This window comes from Phodopus roborovskii, unplaced genomic scaffold (genome assembly GCF_943737965.1).
Source record: "Phodopus roborovskii unplaced genomic scaffold, PHOROB, whole genome shotgun sequence".
NCBI lineage: Eukaryota > Metazoa > Chordata > Mammalia > Rodentia > Cricetidae > Phodopus > Phodopus roborovskii.
This window is the reverse complement of record NW_026126588.1, coordinates 19,819,849-19,841,713: the sequence shown is the minus strand read 5'-3', so window position 1 is coordinate 19,841,713 and position 21,865 is coordinate 19,819,849. Positions and strand designations below refer to the sequence as shown.

The 21,865-nt window shown below is 50.2% G+C and overlaps 1 protein-coding gene across 1 annotated transcript in view; it reads left to right on the top strand.

The window, feature by feature from the left end:
- Window positions 1-13,382, top strand: part of Tmem131 (transmembrane protein 131) — a 125,648-nt gene extending 112,266 nt beyond the window's left edge. Inside the window, exons 30-41 of the mRNA XM_051204542.1 lie at window positions 114-272; window positions 606-1,192; window positions 3,696-3,868; window positions 5,861-5,988; window positions 7,755-7,879; window positions 8,057-8,206; window positions 9,446-9,608; window positions 10,219-10,340; window positions 10,511-10,607; window positions 10,800-10,897; window positions 11,409-11,566; window positions 12,359-13,382. Coding sequence (XP_051060499.1) covers window positions 114-272; window positions 606-1,192; window positions 3,696-3,868; window positions 5,861-5,988; window positions 7,755-7,879; window positions 8,057-8,206; window positions 9,446-9,608; window positions 10,219-10,340; window positions 10,511-10,607; window positions 10,800-10,897; window positions 11,409-11,566; window positions 12,359-12,646 — 2,248 coding nt within the window. The 3' untranslated portion in view covers window positions 12,647-13,382. The remainder of the gene's footprint in view (window positions 1-113; window positions 273-605; window positions 1,193-3,695; window positions 3,869-5,860; window positions 5,989-7,754; window positions 7,880-8,056; window positions 8,207-9,445; window positions 9,609-10,218; window positions 10,341-10,510; window positions 10,608-10,799; window positions 10,898-11,408; window positions 11,567-12,358) is intronic.
- The last annotated feature ends 8,483 nt before the right edge of the window (window positions 13,383-21,865 follow it).

Here is a 21,865-nt window from a genome sequence, read left to right as displayed (position 1 = left end):
GTATTACAGGCATGTCTAGTTTTATTGTAGTCAACCCCCCCAAAAAAATGTAATAGCCAAATATTAGTCTTGTTCTGGCAGAGAATGCTTACTCCTCCCTCTGTGCTCCACAGTGCACTGTTTCTCCTGGTCATTGGAACCGCCTATTTGGAAGCTCAAGGAATTTGGGAGCCATTTCGAAGGCGACTGTCCTTTGAAGCCTCCAACCCACCCTTTGATGTGGGAAGGCCATTTGATCTCAGGAGGATCGCTGGTATTTCATCTGAAGGAAAGTATGTGCACATGCTGCGAATCCATTCTCTAGTACACATAGACTTGGCTGATGTAATTACAAGAAATGGAGATGTGTCTTCACTCAGGGTTAAAACAGTTTCCAATTCTAACCTTATATCGGCAGCTCAGTTACTGAGAACTCATACAAGATTTCTCATCAGGGACAGAATCTGCTTAGTTAGGAGTTAGACCACTAGCCTGGTTTATAGTTTCCAGAGGGGATGAACTGTAGAAGACCGTTTCTCTTTGTGATGGATATACTGATGGAATTTTTTTCTTAGTGTTAGATTGGAAGTTGCTGCTTACTGATTTCCAATTGATCCATTTTTCAGCTTGAACACGCTCGGCTGCGAACACAGTCATGGTAGGGGTTTCTATGGCAGCTCATCGTCCAGGCCTGCCACGGGGAGCCACAGGCAGTGTGGTGCACCAGTACACCCACACGGCAGCCACGGCAGCAAACACTCAGCTGACGTGGACAGCGTCAGAACCAAAAACAGTTCAAGCATGCCAAACAGGACTTCTGCACAAGCAGCCGCCTCACAGCCTACGAGTAAAACCAGTCCCCTAGTCTTAGAGGCAAACGCAGGGCCCCAGAGTCACACAGCCAGCAGAAAGTCCAAAGGGGCAAAGCAGAGCCAGCACAGCAGCCAGCACCATGGCCACAGCCCGCTGGAGCAGCACTCACAGCCTCCACCACCAATGCCTGCACACCAGGGGCCACCCCCCGAAAGGCTGTCTCCTGCCCCCCTCACACACACTGCCCACCCAGAGCGAGCCAGCAACACGCGGCACAGCTCGGAGGACTCAGACATCACCAGTCTCATAGAAGCCATGGACAAAGACTTTGACCATCACGACTGCCCGCCCTTAGATGTGTTCACAGAGCAGCCTCCATCACCACTGTCAAAAGGCAAAGGTAACCCTCCCCCCCCCCTCCCCGTCAGAAGGACAAGCGTATAAGGGAGCAGGCACTATCAAGGAGCGTAAGCAGCCACTGTGGCATGGATTTGGTAGCTCCTGACCATTTCCTGGGTGAAGCAATGGGTTTTCTGTGTCACAGGGCAAGCCAACCAGTTGTGCTAAGATAGAGCTGTGTGCTCTGTTTGCTTCTCCAAATCAGAAACCTGTTAGATGGCATATCCTGTTACCCTTTTGACTGCCCGTGATAAATAACTGCAATGATCATTGCTAAAAACGATTTTGAAAATGGGCCTAAAACCAAAACCATCTATCTTCCTTTTAACTGAAAAATGGGATTTTAGTTGTGTGTGGTGGCACGTCTGTAATCCCAGTACTAGTGAGGCAGAGGTGTGAAGGTTGTCAGAAGCTTGGGGCCAGCAAGGCTACACACTGTACAACTCGTCCCTAACTAGGAAAGGGGTGCAAACGAGATGACAGTTTAGGAAATCTAAGAAGCTGGTCCTATAGGGCCCAGAAGGGAGGGAAGGGAGCTGAGTAAGGAAATACTAGACCAAAGCAAGACCAAAACCCAGCTGGGCAAACTATAGCTGTGTCCCATGCCAAAGGGCTCACGTGGCTCGGCCCTTCAGCTTGCTGAAGACAACTTTCTCCCTTGGAGGTTGCTCGCACTTCCCATGCAGCCCTCTTTGGCAGGCATCTTCCGGCTGTCATCCAGCATCTTGGGTCTCTAATGCCGTCCAGGCCTTTTATTCTAAAGCCAGGACCACCTGGTGGGAGCTGCTCTGCTGTCTGTTTGGGATGGAACCTGCCGCCTCCTTGAATTATGTTTGCATGAGCTTTGATTTGTTGATTTTTTTTGGGGGACCAGAAAAGGTCTAAGATCCAAGGGACATTTTCCTTGAACAAAGTGAAGGATGAGCTGGATGGGGGCCTTGCCCCAAGGGTATCGATTCCCTTTTATTCTATTTTGCAGTCAGCTATTAAATTTTTTATCTTTTTGAGCACTGGACTTGGCTCCCGCATTAAATGTACTAGAGCTCTCTTTTCCCTCAAGTTGAACATTGTGATTTTCTTTTGCCTGCTTGCTCTTTTTCACTGTAGATCTGCAGAAGAGTGGTCACTAGTAACTGAGAAAGGCAGTACTAGGCTATCTGGGAACCTCTGCCAACAGAATTAGTCCCAAGCTCTTCTGTTCAGTCTCAGGCAGTTCTTAGGCAAAAAGCATCCATTCTGTATGCCAAAATACCGCAAGATTGGTCTTAAGATTCTTTCCCTGTGAAGCCTCTTGAGTTTGCTCCCAGCACTACTCCAGCTAGAATGGCCCATTGAGCCACACCTGTAACATTCAACTGCTGTCTTAGTCCAGAGCCCCAAAGCCTTCCCCGTTCCTCCAGAAGACAGCATGGTCAGGCCTGTCACAGCAGTGTGGCTCTCCATGAATCCCGAAGAGTGAGATGCCAAAGGTATGGTATTGCTAGCAGCATGGTTAGGAGGATCCAGAAAACATGTTTTAGAGAGGAGTAACACAGCGTTGGCTTTGAAGTGAGGGGATTGCCGTAAGCCTTTACAAAACCACGAGGCACTGGAGACAGGAGTTAACAGGCGATATGAGGCTGGGAGTGTGGCTTAGTGGGCACAAGATTTGTTTGTTTTCCTAACCATTTCAAAAGATAAGTTATTCTCCACTCTCAAGCCATATAAAACAACCATAATTCAGATTTAGCACACACACCTAGTTTGCCAACCCCTGTTATAGATGCCAAGATTTTCATCTCCGGGGTGACCAGGGAGCAGGGGCCTTGTTTGAGATAAGTGTGCAGTCACTGTTTACACTAGTGTGTTTAGAAATGATGCCTCATAGAGGCTGCTTTAAAATGTGGCTTCTGCAGCTCTAACTGGGTCTGGCTGCAGTGCTAGAAGCTGGAGATTTCTGTGTAGAGTGTCAGCCCCATGAAACAAGGGTCTTAGAACATGGCTGAAAATGTTATAGTTGCTCCTAGCAGCATCCAGATCATTTAAAATACTAACCTTTCTGTTTTACTCCATACATAGCCGGTGCCACTGCTGTCCTAAGGGCTTTCTGTGGCTCCTCACTCTGTCCCCTGCAAACAAATGAAAGGCAAGGTGGAACCCAGCTATCATGGCGCTGCTGCCTGGGTTTTAGCCTCTCCAGGTGAGGCACAGCCAACTGCGTGTGTTTTGCCACTGAGGTTCCAGCTCCCCACATTCCAGAGGCTCTCTGCCTCTCACTTTGAAGATTGTTTTCAGAGTTCCCAGATCTGCTGAGTCTATACGCACTCCCAAACTGTACCTGTCAGACAGTGGATTCCAGTGCACATCAGCTGTGTCTCAAGGAAGTCGACTTTTTAAAACAACCTCCCCACAAAGCCAACCCCGATGTGGATAGCTTTAAGTCAAGAAGGAAAAACTACAAGTTTGGCTTTGGGTTTGAAGCTGTTTGGATCAAGCTGTCTTTTAACTCTGATGTTTCATCCCAGGGAAAGGGAAATCTCTTCAGCAACGCAAGGCTAAGCCTCCAAAGAAGCAAGAGGAGAAGAGGGGAAAGGGAAGGCCCCAGGAGGATGAGCTAAAGGACACCCTGGCCGATGATGACAGCTCCTCCACCACCACAGAGACCTCCAACCCCGACACAGAGCCACTCCTCAGGGAGGTATGTGGGGATCTCAGACCTAGCTCACCTAGCTCAGTACAAATTAATGTCTCATGTGCCCTGCCATTACTACTAAGCATGTATCCCAGGTGTTTTCAAGCACGCCTACATCCTTCTCCCTGCAGAAAGCACCCCAGCTCTGGGATCTGATGACATCATTTCTCCAGGGAAAGCGCATTTGAAAGGGTTAGCTAGAAACCCACACATTGCTAAAGAGTTAGGGAGCAGCCAGGAAAGTAACCATGGCACTTCATGAAATCTGTTCCTGGCTTCAAACATCACAGAGAGGGAAGAACTGAACCCGTTCGGTTGTATAGTCACGCTGGAAACAGGGTTTCTGTAACCGCTCACGCCCCAGGCGGGGCCAACACTGACTCCTTAGTGGTCATCTGGAACCAGAGCCCAGCCCAGGACACGTCAGCAAGAGAGGAGCGTGTCCCGTCCTTTGAGGCAGCAGCTGAGGTGATTGAACACTAGGCCCGCCCCAGCTGTGCACGTGTCCAGCTGTGTGAGTTGTAAATGCTGTGCAGAAGGAGGGCTCTGTCTCTACTTTGGCATTTTCCGTTTTAGGCGAGTACATTCAGATCTGAGATGGTCTGTGCGGCACTTAATGCTGCGGGCCGGAATTTGGCTTCTGGTTTCCATCTGGTGGTCTACGGAATCCATTCATAAGCAGGCCCCGTATGTCCACTGGGTGATTTAATGTGTCACATCAGACATACAAGTAATGTCCCACACGTGTCCCCCGTTCCTTTGCATTTCTCTGCCGTTGGCCTGGTGCTCCGTCTACTTCCATACAATGTGTAAGTTGTACTGGAGCATTGGACTTGGTTCCTGTCTTAGCCAGAGAAGCAGGGTCCTTCTAGCCTTGAGTGGAGTCCCAGCAGCATCAGCATTTGGAAAGCATTATCATCGCGGAACTTCGCAGCCTCTTCTCTGGCTAACTCAGCCACCACCTTCCCACCTCGCTTGTTCATGTCTTCTGTATCCACATCTGTAGTATTTGCTTCCTCACCGGCAAGGCTTGGAGCTCACCCTTTCAAGTCCCATGCCTCTTAGTCCACCCTTAGACAGACTGCATTCCTACTACCCAGCACTCGTGTGCAGACGCCATGGACTGTATTCCTTAACGACTGGCCTGTGTGTGGGGATTGTCCATCTCATGGCATCCCTGTTCAATCCTAGGTGCCAGACGCTTGGGTAGCACTGCTGAACAGAAAGAAGGCCTTGCCGTTTTCTTAGGGAGCTCTTGGGCTGGAGAGGCGCCTCCTCTGTTACAGGACAAGGCTCACAACCAACCTTCAGGAGAGTTCTTGCCCTGTGGACTAATCATGGATTCAGGAAGTACTTGAATGAGTCTAAATAGTCCCTGAGGGCATAGGATAGGGATGAGGGTGACCTGCGTGACCACTTACTTGTTTATTTACTTTCAACAGCTAAGTGAACTGGCCTGCTAACTTTAGGCTGCCTGTTAACCACACTGTGAGGCTGGACAGGTAGTGGTTTGTTTCTCCCAAGCTTGACCCCCACACCCATGGCTGACCACTTTGCTGGGTGTGCCTTACCCATCAGCCAAGGTGCTCTGGGTCTGAGTGATGTAGAACCCTTCTTGTTGGGACGTGCATGTAAAACTAAATAACCTTCATCATTCAGACTCATCAAATGTGATCATACTAAGTTAAAAACAGCTGGGAAATTGATGGCTACAACAGATTTCAAGAAAGAAGTTTTAGGTGGACAGGTGTGGTAGTTTAAACCTTCAATCCTAGCACTCAGAAAGCACAGATGAATGTCAGGCTCAAGGCCAAGCCTGGTCTACATAGGAAGTTCCAGGCCGACAAGCAGCTGCACAGTGAGGCTCTGTCTGAAGAAGGGGGCGTTTTTGTTTGTATGTATTTGATGTGTATAGCTGTTACCTTAGGGTTTGTATCTTCATCTCAAATAAAAACCATTTTCAGGCATTTTATTAATCCTTTTGAGCATCTTTTACAGGATACAGAAAAGCAAAAGGGAAAACAAGCCATGCCCGAAAAGCACGAAAGCGAAATGTCTCAAGTGAAGCAAAAAAGCAAAAAGCTTTTAAATGTTAAGAAAGAAGTCCCAACAGATGTGAAAGGCAGGTGAGTACCGAATCTCAGGGAGTGTCACAGGGTGGCACTGGGGCCAGGCATCGCTTCTAGTCACTTCCTAAGGGGTCTGGGTGGCAGAAGCAGAGGACTGCCTCTGCTCCTTGGGTTCAGGACATCCACCTGCTTCTGATGGCAGGTGTGTAGAGGACAGGGTTAGCAATCTGTTGTGGGAGTTTGGTTTAATTTATTCCCAGGCTCTGCTGTGTCCCTAAGCCAGGCAGGCAGTGGGATTCAAGGATGATATCAGTTGTGGGGATGAGCCAGCCTGACTGTGGAAGAAGAACTGTACCCAAAGGGCAGGGTTCAGGCACAACTTGCAGGGGGCTTTCTGTGGACTGTTTCCCAACAAATTAATGTGTGACCTGCTGAGTTGTTGACTCAGACTTACTCATATTCTTATTAAACTGGGTTAGCATCGACCTGATAACGATTTCGGTGTTACCATCGTGGGAGCTGACAGAGCAGCAGAGAGAAGTGTGAAAGAGGGAAGGTGTATGTTGTTAGTCTGAGCCTTACATTTATGAGCTACTTCAGGTGTGCGCTACTGCTGTCTAACGGCTGTTACCAGCTTTGCCCTTCACCAGTCCTGATGCCTGAACTACACTAACTGCATTGTGTACTGATTTTTTTCCAAAGAAGTTGACCATTATCACACTCAGTCTTGAAAACTTTAAATCTGAATTGCCTTTCTTTCTCACCCTTGTAGATGGAATCACTTCATTTATTCCAAAAGCCTTAGTCTGGTTTAATTTAGGAATATTGAATTAGCAAAAATTAAAATAGTTTGGCACCCTTTTCTCTTAAGAGCCAATTAATTTTGCAGTGGCAGAATTAGGCTTTGTAAAATAGACACCCCCACAGTTATAGATGACATGCCCAAATATAACCCACCCATCGTCCACCAGGGGTAGGTGTCTATGCCTTTAGAGTCTCTGCCATTTTTAGAATGTGAAATTTAAAAATAACTATGTCAGCCAGAAGTGGAAGACAGGCAGAAGTTTGTGTAACACTCTGGTATTTGTAGTCTTGCCCATAAATGGTAGTGTTGAAGTTTTTGTTTTGTTTTTGTCCCAGTTTGTTATACTACTTAAAATTTATGTGGGCTAACAGAGACTGTCTGGTTTGAACATCTCTTTCACTGATTTCAGAAATACTTATGGAGCCTGGCATGGTGCCACACTCCTGACATTCCAGCACTTGGGAGACAGAGGTAGAGTTGAAGGACAGCCAGGACCCTCTGGCAAAAAAAGAAAATATATGGATACGTGAAAACTAATGTCCTTTGAACCCAGTCCCTTATAAATATATTCCGAACAAGTTTCTTTAAACTGTATGTGTTCTTGTGTGAAGTCACACTTTGCCTTCTTTATTTTCCTGGTTTGCCATGAGTGCTGGGTCTGGGAAGATGGAGCGATTCTAACCTTTGAACTGTGTGTAAAACCTAACAGAAATTGTCAGCATCCTAGAAATGGGAACGGGGCGAGAGTGGAATCTAGATGAGACGGAAAGAACTTGAAGGCCACGCAGGGTAGGGTGGAAGGGATGTGCTGGGGTCACAGACAGGAAGCATACTCAAGAACACAATGAAGAAAAATGCTTCCCATCTCTGTGCCCAAAAGCACTGAGTCCCAAGTGCAGAAGTGGGCAAGCGGCGCCTCAGGAAACCCTAGCGGTAAGGCATGCAGTTGTGCTCTTAATGACATACACCCTTGCTCCAAACAGCAGCATAAAAATGTGTCCGCATCCTTGTCTTTCAGTTCCTTGGAACTACCATATACTCCCTCACTGGAAAACAAACAGCGTAGAAATCTCCCAGCCAAGATCCCGCTTCCAGCTACACTAACAAGTGGATCCAAATCACGAAATTCCCAGAAGACAAAAGGTGGTGTCCCGTTGATCACAGACGTTTCCATGATTCACTGTATTCATGACTGTCGGTGGCCGGTACTCAGTCAGTAGCTGCTAGTAATATTGAGAAGGCCAGGCCATGTTGAAGGTTCTTGAAGTAGACTGCCAAAAGAAACCCCCCCATTAACTTTCCTTTCTGAATTGTGTGCAGGTACAAATAAGTTAGTGGACACCAGGCCAGTGGCTCTCTCAAAATTCCTTCCCAGCAGTCAAGAACTAGGGAATACCAGTAGCTCAGAGGGCGAAAAAGACTCTCCTCCACCAGAGTGGGATGCTGTGCCCGTCCACAAGCCCAGCAGCTGTAAGTACGGGTTTAGAAGCCACTGTGTCCCTTAGGCTACCCAAGCTCCACGTGCTACAGGCTGGGGATAGTGTTTCCAGAAGAGACCACGTAGCTGACTTACTATAGCCAACCTCACCTAGCCAGCAAGCGCCCAGAGTGCATCTGTCTGGCCAGGGGCAAGGAACACTGTTGGAGATTTACATACAGCAGAGCATTCATAGTAGTGTTCTTTGCTCTCAGGGGCTGGTGTCACCACACCCTCCCCCGACTAAGAGGAGAGTGACCATCCAAAGGTGCTATGCAGTCCACACAGCTCCCCCAGGACAGCGCTCAGCGGAGGACAAGCCAGCAGAGGGTGCTAGTGAGCTTTTCTGCTACCACACACTGGTCAGCCCTACTGCCCCATAGCAAAGCAGAGAAGATGATGGAAGGGTGCTCGGCTCTTGGCAGCTCGGAAGCAGAGAGTGCTCCTCGTAGTCTGTCCTGGCAGCCCTCACATTGTACACTGCTGTGAATCAGGCCTCCGGCACATGACCTCTGGGGTACACTTCCTCCCCAGCCATGCCGTACGAGAGCACGGCCTACGCCCAGTGCTGGCCTTTGACCAGGGAGGGTCGGAGAAGGTGCCGCACACGTGAACAGGGGACATGTGTGCACCTGTACAGTTGCCCTTCACCAGCAAAGTGGTGACGAGCACACTGGACTCTGAACAACTCTGGCAAGAAGTTTCACACACACTGGGCATGGGCAACAGCAGTCACTACAGCGAGGTCGGCCCCGTCGCGGTCAAGAGTGAGGGTGGGCAGGCTGAGGAACGAGAAAGGTGTCCATTCCACTGGCCTGGGGACACTAGAGGCTGTGGGGTGGGGTGCAGAGCGGGCGGAGCCCTCTTAGAGGCCACAGCTGCGCCTTCAGCACACTGGGGCCGATAAGGGACCCTGCAACAAGGCACAGCCTCCCTCAGGTCCCAGGCAGTAGCTTCAGTTGCTCGTGGGTGGGGGATGAGGGGGCAGAGAACCGGGCACCTACCCTCCCTGGCCTGCGCCCGTGCAGCAGGCGGTTCGCGCCCTGGGAGCCCAAGGGCATGGAGATTCCATCTCCTCCTCTGTAAAACCTTTAAATGGGATGTGTAAGGGTGTCAGTCTGTTTTCTTCATAGGAGTACTTGAATTTCACATTGTTACAATGTCCAGAATAACTGATTTTGGAGTCAGGATCAAAATGTCTTCGTTAATGGGACCTTCTGTTTCATTGCCAGCTACCGACAGCCTTTATAAACTGTCTCTACAAACCCTGAATGCAGACATTTTCCTAAAACAACGCCAGACCTCACCAACACCGGCCTCTCCATCTCCGCCCGCGGCCCCCTGCCCATTCACAGCCCGTGGCAGCTACAGCAGCATCGTCAACAGCCCCAGCGGGTAGGTGCACTGCTCACACCTGACAGAGCCTGAGTGTCACTATGACACACAGCCTGGCAGACCCCGTTCTTCCATCATTGGGTCCGTTAGCTGGGGTCAGCTATGCCCTGTTACCGGTACCCGACCCCAGCAGCGATCCTATGAGTCTAAGTATGGTAGCGGCGTGTTCTCATCCAGGAGCTGACCGCAGCCCAGCAGCTACCTGCTGACACTGCGGACACAGGGTGAGGACACCATCTGAGTGCTTCGGCAGCCACAAGGCTGGGTCACTGCTGTCAGGTGACCTCGCCTGGCCGCACTGCCTCAGCACTACGGGCTTCCAGAGTTGTCCGTGGGGCCTGAGCAGGCTGGACCTGTCCTGCTGTCAGCACCACCGTTAGCTGAGTGGCCTCCTGCAGATTCTGTGATGTGATCTCCACCTGCTCCGGGTCCCTTTGCTAGCTTTTCTAGAAACCCCTCAATTTCTGCGTGATTAAGTTGTCTTGGGCCCCAGAACCCTTTGACAGGGTTAGCTGGGATCTGAGCCACCCTGGGCTGTCCCCCTGGCTCTGGTGCTCGTGGGCTGTAGACACCGGCACTGAGGGACAGCTCTCTTCCCTTCTTGCTCAAGTGACTCAAAAGCAAAGCAGCTCACTGGAAGCAAAAGCAAGCTGACAAAGGCAGCCTCTCTCCCGGGCAAGAACGGCAACCCCACCTTCGCCGCAGTCACCGCGGGCTATGACAAGAGCCCAGGTGAGTGGCCTGCTCCCACGGCCTGCCACAGCTGAGCAGGGCTTCACGGGTGGGCTCGGTCCGGCTCTGCCTAGCACTGATGCAGAGCCCTTGTTGCAGGAGGGAATGGCTTTGCTAAAGGTGGGCTCGGTCCGGCTCTGCCTAGCACTGATGCAGAGTCCTTGTTGCAGGAGGGAATGGCTTTGCTAAAACTTCTTCAAACAAATCGGATTTTTCCAGCAGCCTTGGCATTTCACACATTCCTGTTGACAGCGAGGGCTCAGACAGGTATGTGGCCCGCCCTTCAGCCACGAGAGGTTGAGAGTCCGTGGTCAGGTGGGCGCCTTTCCTAGTCGCCTGTGGCACCGCTTTGGAGGTCCCCTTTGTCTTCCGTAGCTGAACCTCCGTGGGAGCAGCCTCGGGAAGCTGTGTGGGTCTGCCTCACTAACCTCGTCCCTTTCTGTTTCCCCATGCGCTCAGCTCGGGTCTGTGGAGCCCTCTCAGCAATGCAAGCAGCCCTGACTTCACCCCCCTCAATTCCTTCTCAGCCTTCGGGAACTCTTTTAATCTAACAGGCGGTGAGTACTTACCCGGTGCCTGTAAGGGGGAGCCTGTAGACGGGGCAGTGTGTTTGACGCGTTAGTGACCCGTAGAGGAGGCATGGCTGCCATCTAGGCGGGATGTCCTTGCATTTGCATCAGCTGCTGCCCAGCTCTGCAGGTCTCAGGGTGCAGGCTATGCTTTGCTGCAGTCACAGAGGGTTCTGGGAACACAGCAGCCAAGTGGAAGGGACCTCCCTGCTAGCCCTGCTGAGGGCATAGGACATGGTGCCCACAGCACATAGCTAACTAAGGGCGTCTAAGAGCTGCTCTGGCCTGAAGTCTACGCCTACCTACCAGACAGTGAGAGTTTGCATTAGCCACAGGTCAGTGATGGACAGTTACAGCCTGCTGTCATCTTGTGATAGTTACGTGTTCAGACAGTGCCATGTGCCTGAGTCCTTGGGAGCATCCCAGGCCAGCACAAAATGCGTGGCAGTGAAGTGTGTTGTGTTACTGATGCCTCGACAACTGTCTCCTGTCCCAGCAGTTTTCAGCAAACTGGGGCTGCCCAGACCCTGCAGTCAGTCATCCGAGAGAAGCTGGGATGAGCTCAGCAGCAGCCCCTCCTACCTTTGGGACTCTCCGGCCACAGACCCCAGCCCTTCCTGGCCAGCCAGTTCCAGCCCACCAGCCCATGCGGCCACTGTGAGTGTTCAAGCCCCGTCCCCCATCATTAGCCATCACTTAAGACTGTCATAGGCAACAGCGGAGAGCACCGGGAAGAGGAAAGGCCTGTTTTCAGGGCTCTCCTCCTGAGGCTCATGTTGGTCCCTGCCCACTGTGTCCTTCACAACCGCTAATCAGGACGCTGGGTTCGGGCCTCGGCCTCCCTCCCGGTGCTCTAGAGCCATCTGAGGCTCAAGTGGCCTGGCCCTCCCTCCCGTGCCCAGCTGGGAGGTGGCACATCTTTGTTTTGAGAAGCACTTACCTTTAAGCTTCTCTATACATTTTCTGCTAAGATGCTCCCACATAATTAACTGCAACTTTGCCTCAGAAAACCCTAAACCCACATGCACGGTAGAGAGGGATGCGTTAGCTTCGTAGGTTTGGCTGTTAGGCCAGAGCCTGTCGTCCTTGGTAATAACTCTGACATTGGCACCTTACCCGTTCTGAAAAGTCGGCCAGTAAATTCTCTACACACCAGGTGGTCGTCTATTCCCGGGGCTTCCAGGCCACTTTCCCACGTGACTTGTTTAGCTTTGCACCTTGATGCAAGACCCACACAGGCACCTGTGTCGCAGGGACACCCGTGCGCAAAAAGCAGGCTGGCTGTGCTGGGCCCACCGCTGTGGCTAAATACAGGGGCTATGCTTTAACAGAGATACAGATGAGAGGAGTCTCTGGCCATTTGTGTACATCTTCATGTATGACCCTAGCCGCCCCCCCCCGCCCGCTGGGCCCCTTCTTGCTAACTGTTGGGTGTTTGTTTGGTCACAGTCTATCCTTGGCAACACCAGTGGCCTGTGGTCCACCACCACTCCGTTCAGCAGCTCCATCTGGTCCAGCAACCTCAACAGTGCCCTTCCGTTCACCACTCCATCAAATACCCTGTCAAGCATCGGCCTCGTGGGCTCGGAAAACTCCACCACTGCCCACGCTCCTTCCGCCTCTGGTCCAGCTGACGACTTGGGACAGACCTACAACCCCTGGCGGATATGGAGTCCCACAATCGGAAGAAGAAGCTCTGACCCTTGGTCCAATTCGCACTTCCCTCATGAAAATTAAAATTAAGCAAAAAGAAAAAACAAAAAGAAAACAAAAGCGGGCCCCTCGTCTAGATCATGCTACGCCAGGCTGAGGCCTTCCGAAGGCCCTTACTGCTGTTGCTCCCTCCCCCCTCTTTGTAGGGCAGGCTTGTTCCACTCGCTTCTTTCAGATCTTTCTTGCAATTATGATACTCTGAGATTTGCTGTTGTGCTTGTAGACAAAAGTCTGGACTCGGCCACGACCTGCTATGACCTGTCCATCTGAGATCTTCACTCACCCTATTCCCACCTGTCTTCCCCGGCTTCTTTATCTGTAAACACAAATCTGGCGTTACAGTTAAGGGAGTAATTTGAGTTGATTGACAAGTCCTGGCATGTGACAATTTTACTAAATTACCAAGTTTGGTTTTTAATAATTTCACAATATTATGCGCCAAGATCTAATTTTAAAAATGTATGAGGACTTTGTGCTGAAAATACAGAGTATTTTTTTAAAGTAAGGCTATCTTGGTTTAAAAGCAGATTATAGAGACGTAAGCCAGCCTAAGAACAGTGGCTGGATGCCAAGCACCCAGCGGAGGCCGCACGCTCTGACGCGCTGTTTGTACTTGAGGTATGTACCATTTGTATACCTGAATTTATTTTAAAGATGAACTGAAATGCACACAGCCAAGTCTTGACATTACAAGATTGTGTATTTCGTAAATACAACTTTGTGTTGTACTTTGAAATAAATGATGCTTTTTTCAAAAGCCTCGAACTGTTCTGTTCTGTTTTTTTAGGATGCATTTCACACCATGGTGGGCCATGGTGTCATTGCCTGGCACTCTGGGGTTGATAGGTTAAAAGCATTATCTTCCTTCTCACGGCTGGCTACAGCCAAAATTTCCCCCCCACCACCCGCCGCTGACCACAGGATCCCTGATAGGAAATTGCCTGGAAGCCTATTTGGATTCATCCAGGGAGAGGCATGTCCTCCTCCACCTCTAACCAAAACAACAGCTTAAAGAAAAAAGAAGCCGAAACCCTTGACCATTCTTGGTGAGCTGCTTCTGAAGCCTTGGGGATCTCCATTTTTGCACTCAGCCTCTTCCTGGCTGAGTGGATCAGTGATCACATTCTCTCCAGCCACACTTCTAAAACAGGACCTCCTGCAAAGCTCACCGCTACACACTCTGACAGTTTAATGAGAGGAACCCTGTGGCTACAGGAACAAGGAAAGAGGCTGGGGCTGGGGGGTGGCTGAGGAAACAAAGCAGTGAGTTCAGGTCCCCAGGATTTCCACAACCCACATAAACGCCGGTGTGGTAGCCACCTGCATCCCCTGCTTGGAGGCAGAGACACTAAACCCCAGGGCCAGCTGCACTCGCTACTCGATGAGTTCCAGGTTTGGGAGAAATCTGCCTTAGCAAATTAAGTGGACTATGAAGAAACGTGCCCGACAGACCCCCCGGAACACAGGCATACATTCTGTACATACACCGGTGTATGCCACAAGAGAAGCGGGCAGAAGGGAGAAGCTGGTCTCAGGAAGGGCCTTAGGCCACCTGCAGGAATGCCCAGGGTTGCATCCTGTCCTGGGGAGAAGGGGAGGGGCGGTTAGAAGGAGCCATTTACCCACCAAGATAGAAAACGGTCAGCATTGCAGCCACAAAACCTGGCTGGATGGAAGGCAGCACCGTGTAGGAATGCCAGCACATGCCATCTGTAAACAGGCCCAGGACCAACTGTAGAAAAGACTTGCAGAGTCTAGAAGATGCAAAAGAAAGGTTTGTAGGCACCTAATAAATGGTTGGCCCTTTTCCAAGATTAAATCTTTCCCCAGAAAGGGCAAGTGTCAGCACACCATGCCATATCAGCCTAATCTAATGTCCCTGGAGCCCCTTCCTGACCCTGAAAGTGCACGCCTGGAATTTTACTACTTTTGCTAGGTAGCAGCTGCTGAACAAGTGTTCTGAGGCCAGCTACACGGTGAATAAATCACCCAGCCTTCAATGGGCAGTGCTGTGCAGTGAGCCACCCTATAGTGTAGTTGGGAGTCTGTCCTTCCTTGATCAAAGTTCACCAGAACCAGCCAAACCATTGTGAGTTGCCACGTAGGGACACAGCCTTCCTGTACAGCTAGAGCTGGGCCAATGAGCCGGGGCCTGGCCTCACAGTCTTGATTGCTGGCAGTGTATCTTGTGCGCTTTGCAAAGTGAGGATGAATTTAAAGCGTGCAATCTTTACACCAAGGAAAGACCAGAGTTCTCCGCACAGGTTAAGCTTCACACACACGGAAGGGCTAACAGATTGCAGAAATGGGTATTTTGAGGTTGCTATCGTTTATACTCTTAGCATTAATCAATAAAGTTTTAATGAGCTACTAATCCAATTCTGACGAGTACTAAACACCATACTATGCCACTGTACGATCATAACTGTAATCAAGGTGCTTTTCATTGTGCAAAAGTGTTGAGGACCATCCTCACTACCTCAGGCCTCTGAGATAGAAAATTATTGCCTCTTAAGAAGTAAGCAAGCAGAATGTTTAGCAGAGTATTCCTAGATACAGGCTTGCGGTTTTACAACAGTTAAAGAATAGCTTAGGATAGTCTTCCTGTTGTAGCTTTCCAGCCAGTTAAAAAATAGCTCAGGATATTCCTCCTGCTGCATTTTTACAGCCAGTTAAAGATGAGTTCAGGGCATTCCTTCGACTGACCCTTTCATCCTGCCCACTTGCAAACCCCTGCTCACATCCTGCCCGTGGTCCTATATAAGCCTGCCCTGAGAAAATAGTTTGACAGCCTGATCAGAACACGGACTTGCTGTTCTCCTCCCTTACCCTTCGATTCCCCTCGGAGTCTCCAGTTCAAATCCACTGACCCGGGGGAGGAATGGTGCTTGTTTAAGCTAAGTGGGAACTGGGAGCATCAGGCGAATGTCGCCTTCCCCAATGTCACCGTCACTCATGGCCAGCCTCTGATGGTGGATTTGAATTTAGTGCCGCGGGACGGGGCACTAAAGATGTATAAATGTTAATTCTTTCAGCCAAATCGTGCCTAATATTTACGTTTTCACAAACTCAAAGGATTCTTGTTAAGTCCCAGGGAACCGAATAGGACCCATCCAAACAGGTCATATTCACTCCAAATAAATATTCAACCTCTCCCTAGCCCCAGGACTTCCTTTCCTCGCCATGGAAACCCCTCCCTCATCTTACAATTCTCCCAAGTACCAGGACCTAGGAAATAAACCTTTTTTCTAAACTTAACCTTGTCCTCTGCTCTGCCAACATCTTGCCGGGTCTCAAAGACACCAGAGCTCCACACAGTCAGGACTGCGATGAAACAGCCAGCTACCAGGACGTGGCAGCACCCCAGCTTTCTCAGATCCCCCAAAGACGATCACCGCCCCAAGTCAGCAGGAAGCAGTCTTAAGAACACAACGTCCTTATTCCCCAACCTGCCACGCCCAACCCCCACCTTTTTAATAAGTAAAGGTGGGATGTAAGGACTCAGGCATGACGCTGGCCTGCCCCCCCCCACCTGGCAGAGTGCACTCAGGCAGTGCTCTGGTCAGCCCAGGGTTCCATGACTACTGTCTGCAGGCAGGTGCAAAGGACCCTTTAAAAGTCAGACCCCGCCCACTTACAATCTCTTTTACTTTCCCTTGCTCTCTCTCTCCCCCCTCTCTTCCCCCCCCTTCCTCCTCCTCTCCCCACCCCTCCCCCCTCTCCTGTTCCCGGTGCCTCTATGTCCCTTCCCTTCTCCCTCACTCCCCTTTCTAAATAAACCCATTCAAGCTCTGTCCGCCTGGCCTGTTATTCCCTCCGCCTCCGTCACCCTCACCTGCTGAGGGACCTGCTATGCTCTCCCACATGGTCCCTTACCTTGGGACCCCGCTCACTTGGGACCCTCACCCAGGACCACCCCCACCCCCTCTCCACCTTTTATTCCTATAACTGTAACTAAAGAACAACAGCTCTCCCAACCACATGTAACTCCAGCTCCAAGGATCCACACTCTTTACCTGCAGCCGTATACACACGCACAATCACACACGCAATGCAATCACACAAGTACAATCACACACGCAATGCAATCACACACGCAATGCAATCACACATGTAATGCAATCACACACGTACAAACAATCACACATGCAATGCAATCACACACGCACATACAATCATACAAATGAACACATAAGTAAAAACAAAACAAAAATCTATTAAAAAAAAAAAAAAAAGCTGGGTGTTGGTGGCAAATGCCTTTAGTCCCAGCACTTGGAGGCAGGAGGAGTTTGAGGCCAGCCTGGTCTACAAAACTAGTTCCAGGACAGGCTCCAAAGCTACGGAGAAACCCTTTTTAAAGTTCCCCTTTCACCCATGAGATGGTCCTTGGCCGACTTGAGGAACGGCACACACTTGTATAGGAAACGTCGGGGTTTCCAGCTGTTGGCGGTGTTTCTCCAGATATTTCCAGCAGGAGGCAGGTGTGCTGGGCCCCGCCTCCTACCTGAGAGCCACTTCGAGGTGGAGGGATAGAAATCAGGCAGAGAGGACCTAGGAGGACAGTCTAGTAAGAGGACAAACACCCTGGCATCGCCACCCAGGCCACAGCCAGGGAGGGAGGGTGTGTTCTTCTGCGGCTATGGCCACAGAACCGCGATCACGAGACTCACCGCGCCCACCCGGAGTGCATTGGAGGAGAGACGAGAAGGGGGGGCAGTGGTGGCCAATCAAAAGCAGGAGCGGGAAGAGGGGAAGGAGAGCTGGACCGCAAAAGAGAGCGCAAGTGGGCGGGGTCTGACTTTTAAAGGGTCCTTTGCACCTGCCTGCAGACGAGGACTCATGGAACCCTGGGCTGACCAGGGCACTGCCTGAGTGCATTCTGCAGGAGCCAGGGGCAGGCCAGCGTCATGCCTGATCCTTACTGGCATGTGAGGGGACCTCCAGCATGGCTGCAGGCATTTCCGCACTCAAGCTTTCGGCCTCTTCGAGGGTAACCTGAGATCGTGCAGCGGCCCCAGAGATGCTATACCCCGGAACCATCTGGACAAGGGCACTACTGCCTGAGTCTGGGCGGCTCTGGGCATCAGACACCTGCACAGCCAGGCATTGCACTGGGCCCCTGCTCTGGCCTGGGGGTAGCTGCAGAGCAGTGTGAACCAAGCCCATGAGTGTCCCACACAGCAGTGGACGGGGCTGGGGGGGGGGGACACCGAAGGACACTGCTCTCAAATCCAGAGGTATGGGGCTCGCCCGGATGCCAACAGCACACCCTGTGGTCCCAGGCAGCGCTGGGGCCACAAGCTCTGGTCACCCCTCCCCCACACCACTCTCTCACCGGTTACTGGCAGGGTAGGGGGATGGCCTTGAGCAGCACCACGGGTGCCCACCACAACGGATAGAACTGCAAGAAAAGCCACGTCCATCACTCTGCCCTAAAGGGACACGTGACCTTTCCTTGGCTCTGATGGAGGCCCCTCGCCTGACAGAAACTGCCACTGAGACCCGAGGATGATCATGGCCACCGCTGCCTCTCCTGCCAGGCAGCTACCACTGACACAGACATGCAGAAAGAGACATAACACACACATGCTCAGACACACGCTGAGCATATATTCACACACTGACACAGACATGCAGAAAGAGACATAACACACACATGCTCAGACATGCTAACACATATATATTCACACACTGACACAGACATGCAGAAAGAGACATACAAATGCTCAGACACACATGCTAACACATATATATTCACACAGACACAGACATGCAAACAAGCACACACATGCTCAGACACATGCTAACACACTCATATTCACACACTGACACAGACATGCAACCACACACATGCTCAGACACACATGCTAACACATATTAACACACTGACACAGACATGCAAACAGACACACACACATGCTAACATACTCATTCACACACTGACAGACATGCAAACAGACACACACACACACATGCTCAGGCACATGTTACACACACACAGACACGCTCAGACACACGTTACACACTCATTCACACACAGACACAAACACACAGTCACTGCCCCTTAAGCTACCACTGTCCTGATTGGTTCAGCTGCACTGGCTGTAGCCAGGTGGGAAACTCTGTTCCCTCAGGCACCAGCTCCATCCTGCTAAAGGGAACTTTACCTAACCCTCTATCCCTCTACAGAACTCAGGATTCAAAGGTGGAGGTGAAATCCTGCTCTCAGAGAGCCTGAATAGCAAGTCGCTAACCTCCTCTTGTAGCTCGAGTCTCCCCAGAAACCGGTGTCCTTCTCAGCCCCCACTTAAGAACCCTAGCTACATACCTGGCTCCTCCCTACCACATCCTGTCAGCTACTTGCTGACTCAGCCTCCTGACCCCAGGTTAATTTTATTTAATCAAACAAACATAACACATCTTTGATCATTAAACAAATATTCCACAGCATAAACAAATCAACACATCTTAAGCTAATTAATATCCCACAACACGTGTGTGTGTGTGCGCGCGCGCGTGCGTGTGTTCGCGCACTGCCAGAGGTGTCTGAACACCTTGAGATGGAACTACAGATAGTTGTGAATCACATGATGTGGGGTGCTGAACTTGGGTCCTCTGGAAGAGCAGTTCAGTGTTCGGAACCACTGAGCCACCCGCCATCCCCACAAAAGCATACATTCTGATGAAGGAGACACAACAGTAATAAAATTTTGTATTCTGAAAAACATGAACCAAACAGGGATCTCAGAGCTGAAGAGCTCAGCAAATCAAACGAACCGGTTGAGGGTTGACAGGTGTGGCAGTGTATGCCTGATTAATCCCACCAATCCCGAGGCAGGGGATCTCATCCGGCCCTAATCAGCTAAGGCTGCACAGTGAGACCCTGGGGGGGGGGGTGGATGGATGGGCTGGAGACCTGGCTCTGTGGTTAAGAGCACTCTGCTCTTGTTGAGTTCCCAGCACCCGCAGTGAGTCCCAGGACAGAGAAACCCTGTCCCGGAACCCCCTCAAGAAATTTCTGGCTTTGGTATGATAAGACCTACCTTTGTGATACTATAAAGGCATTTTTTTTAATAACAGGGAAGAAAGTATTCTAATATTTGAAAACTAAGACATATACTTGTAACCTTCTGAGAGGACAAAGTAGAAAGAGAAAACTTTAAAGGGTTTTTTTTTTTCCTGTTTTCAAAAGTCCTCCATCAGCTCCAACAGAAATTCTGTATACATTACCCTACTCCTTCTAGTCCGTTATCTGACTACAAATTACCCAGGTCTAGACAGTCCATGTGAGTCAAATTCAGTTTGTCCTTAAGATCTGGATGATTTCCCTTAGCATGATGATTCAAAGTTCAACCATAATAAAGAATATGATAGAATTTCATTCCTTTTATGGCCAAATAATTCTCCACTAGACGTTCATAGTGAATTTGGGTTATTTACCAGTTTGGTGAAATAGGCACGTGCATTTTCTCACGCCAACATTCATCACTATGGGAAGGAATCAAGAGATGTCCCACTGTGCAGCTTCATGGGGCAGGGGTGGGTTCAGGCCCCACTCTGAGCGGATTGATTCTACTGCTCTTCCCCAGGGCAGCCTCCTCCCCCTCCTTCTCAGGGATGCTGTTGGCGGAGGAAACCGGAGGCGTCTCTCTCTCTCTCTCTCTCTCTCTCTCTCTCTCTCTCTCTCTCTCTCTCTCTCTCTCTTTCTCTCTCCCTCCCTCCCTCCCTCCCTCCCTCTCTCTGAAGCCAGGACACTCCTACTGTAGCATCCTTAGTTCCCCAGTGCGTCTGACATCTTTCCATTCCTTGTTCTTAATTGACCTTCTCTTTTGAGCCAACCCACCCAAAGACACGGAGGGACAGGAGGATTAATGACTTGCCCGGGGCCAACTGTGGCTGTATTTATAAGCACAATGTGAGTTTTCCTAGAAAAGCATCCCAGGCAGAGGCAAGAGCCAGGATGTGCGCTGGGAGCTGGAAGAGGGTGAGAAGACCCGATCCTCGAGAGGCTAGCAAGAACCATAGTGCATGTGGGTTCGCAATGAAGGCACAGAGGAGCTCGCAAAGTAAGGACAGGTGCGCGCCCGGTGCAAGGACCTGCGCCCGCCTTTGCTTTGATAGCGGCGCCACCTTGTGGTCATATTTGAGAACTGCCTCTCTTCGAAGGATTCTGGCAACAACGTTTGCTAGCCAGTTCCCAGTGTACCTGGATGATTTTTAAATAACAACCCAAACAAATAATAATGCTGACCAAAAAACAGATAATAATAAGAAATGTGTTTAGTGTCTTATATGTCTCTAAAATACTGTGTATCATTAGCCAATAACAAGTGAATTTTAATACAACTGAAATATTAGAAAAAAATTTCCATTTCCCAGAGACACTAGGAAGATTTGTTTCTTGGTTTACTTGGTTTTAAAGAAATTTCAAAATGTTTAAATTTCAATATTGTTTATATACTAATAATATAGCTCACATGTGAACTTATAAAATCATTTTCCAGGAAAAAAACATTTATTTTACTATTTTCAAGGCACTGCTATGGGGTTTTCTCTCGGTTTTTGGTCTGTTTGGAGTGTGCGTTGTTTGAGATAGGGGCTCGTGATCTAGCCCAGGTTCAAGTGTGCCTCGTGTGCTAGGATGACCGGCATTTAGTTCCGTCACGCCCACTTCGTTTTCAATCTTGCACACACAAAATGGGGGGTGGCCAGAGAAAAAGGTCTAGTAGTTACGAGTGCTTAATGCTCTTCTAGGGGAACCGAGTTCCATACCCAGACCCGTGTCAGGCAACTCACAACCTCCTGGAAGTGTGTGCAAACCTCCTCCCCATGACACAGAGACAGAGAGAGACGCAGACAGGCAGACGCACGCACGTGCGAGGAGAGAGAGAGAGAGAGAGAGAGAGAGAGAGAGAGAGAGAGAGGGAGGGAGGAAAACAAATACAGCCTCCTGGAAGCGTGTGCAAACTCCTCTCCAAGACAGAGACAGAGAGAGATGCAGACAGACAGAGATACAGGACACAGACAGACACACGCCGTGTGCGAACACACAGAGAGAGACGCAGAGAGGCACAGACAGACAGATGCACGCACGTGCGAGGACAGAGGGGGAGCAAATAAATACAACCTCTGTGTGCAAGACGCACACAGAGACAGACGGACGAGGCACACAGAGAATGAAAACAAATAGCGACATCAACCTAAGCTCTGCACCTTGAAGTAACAGCCCTGTCGCAGCATCAA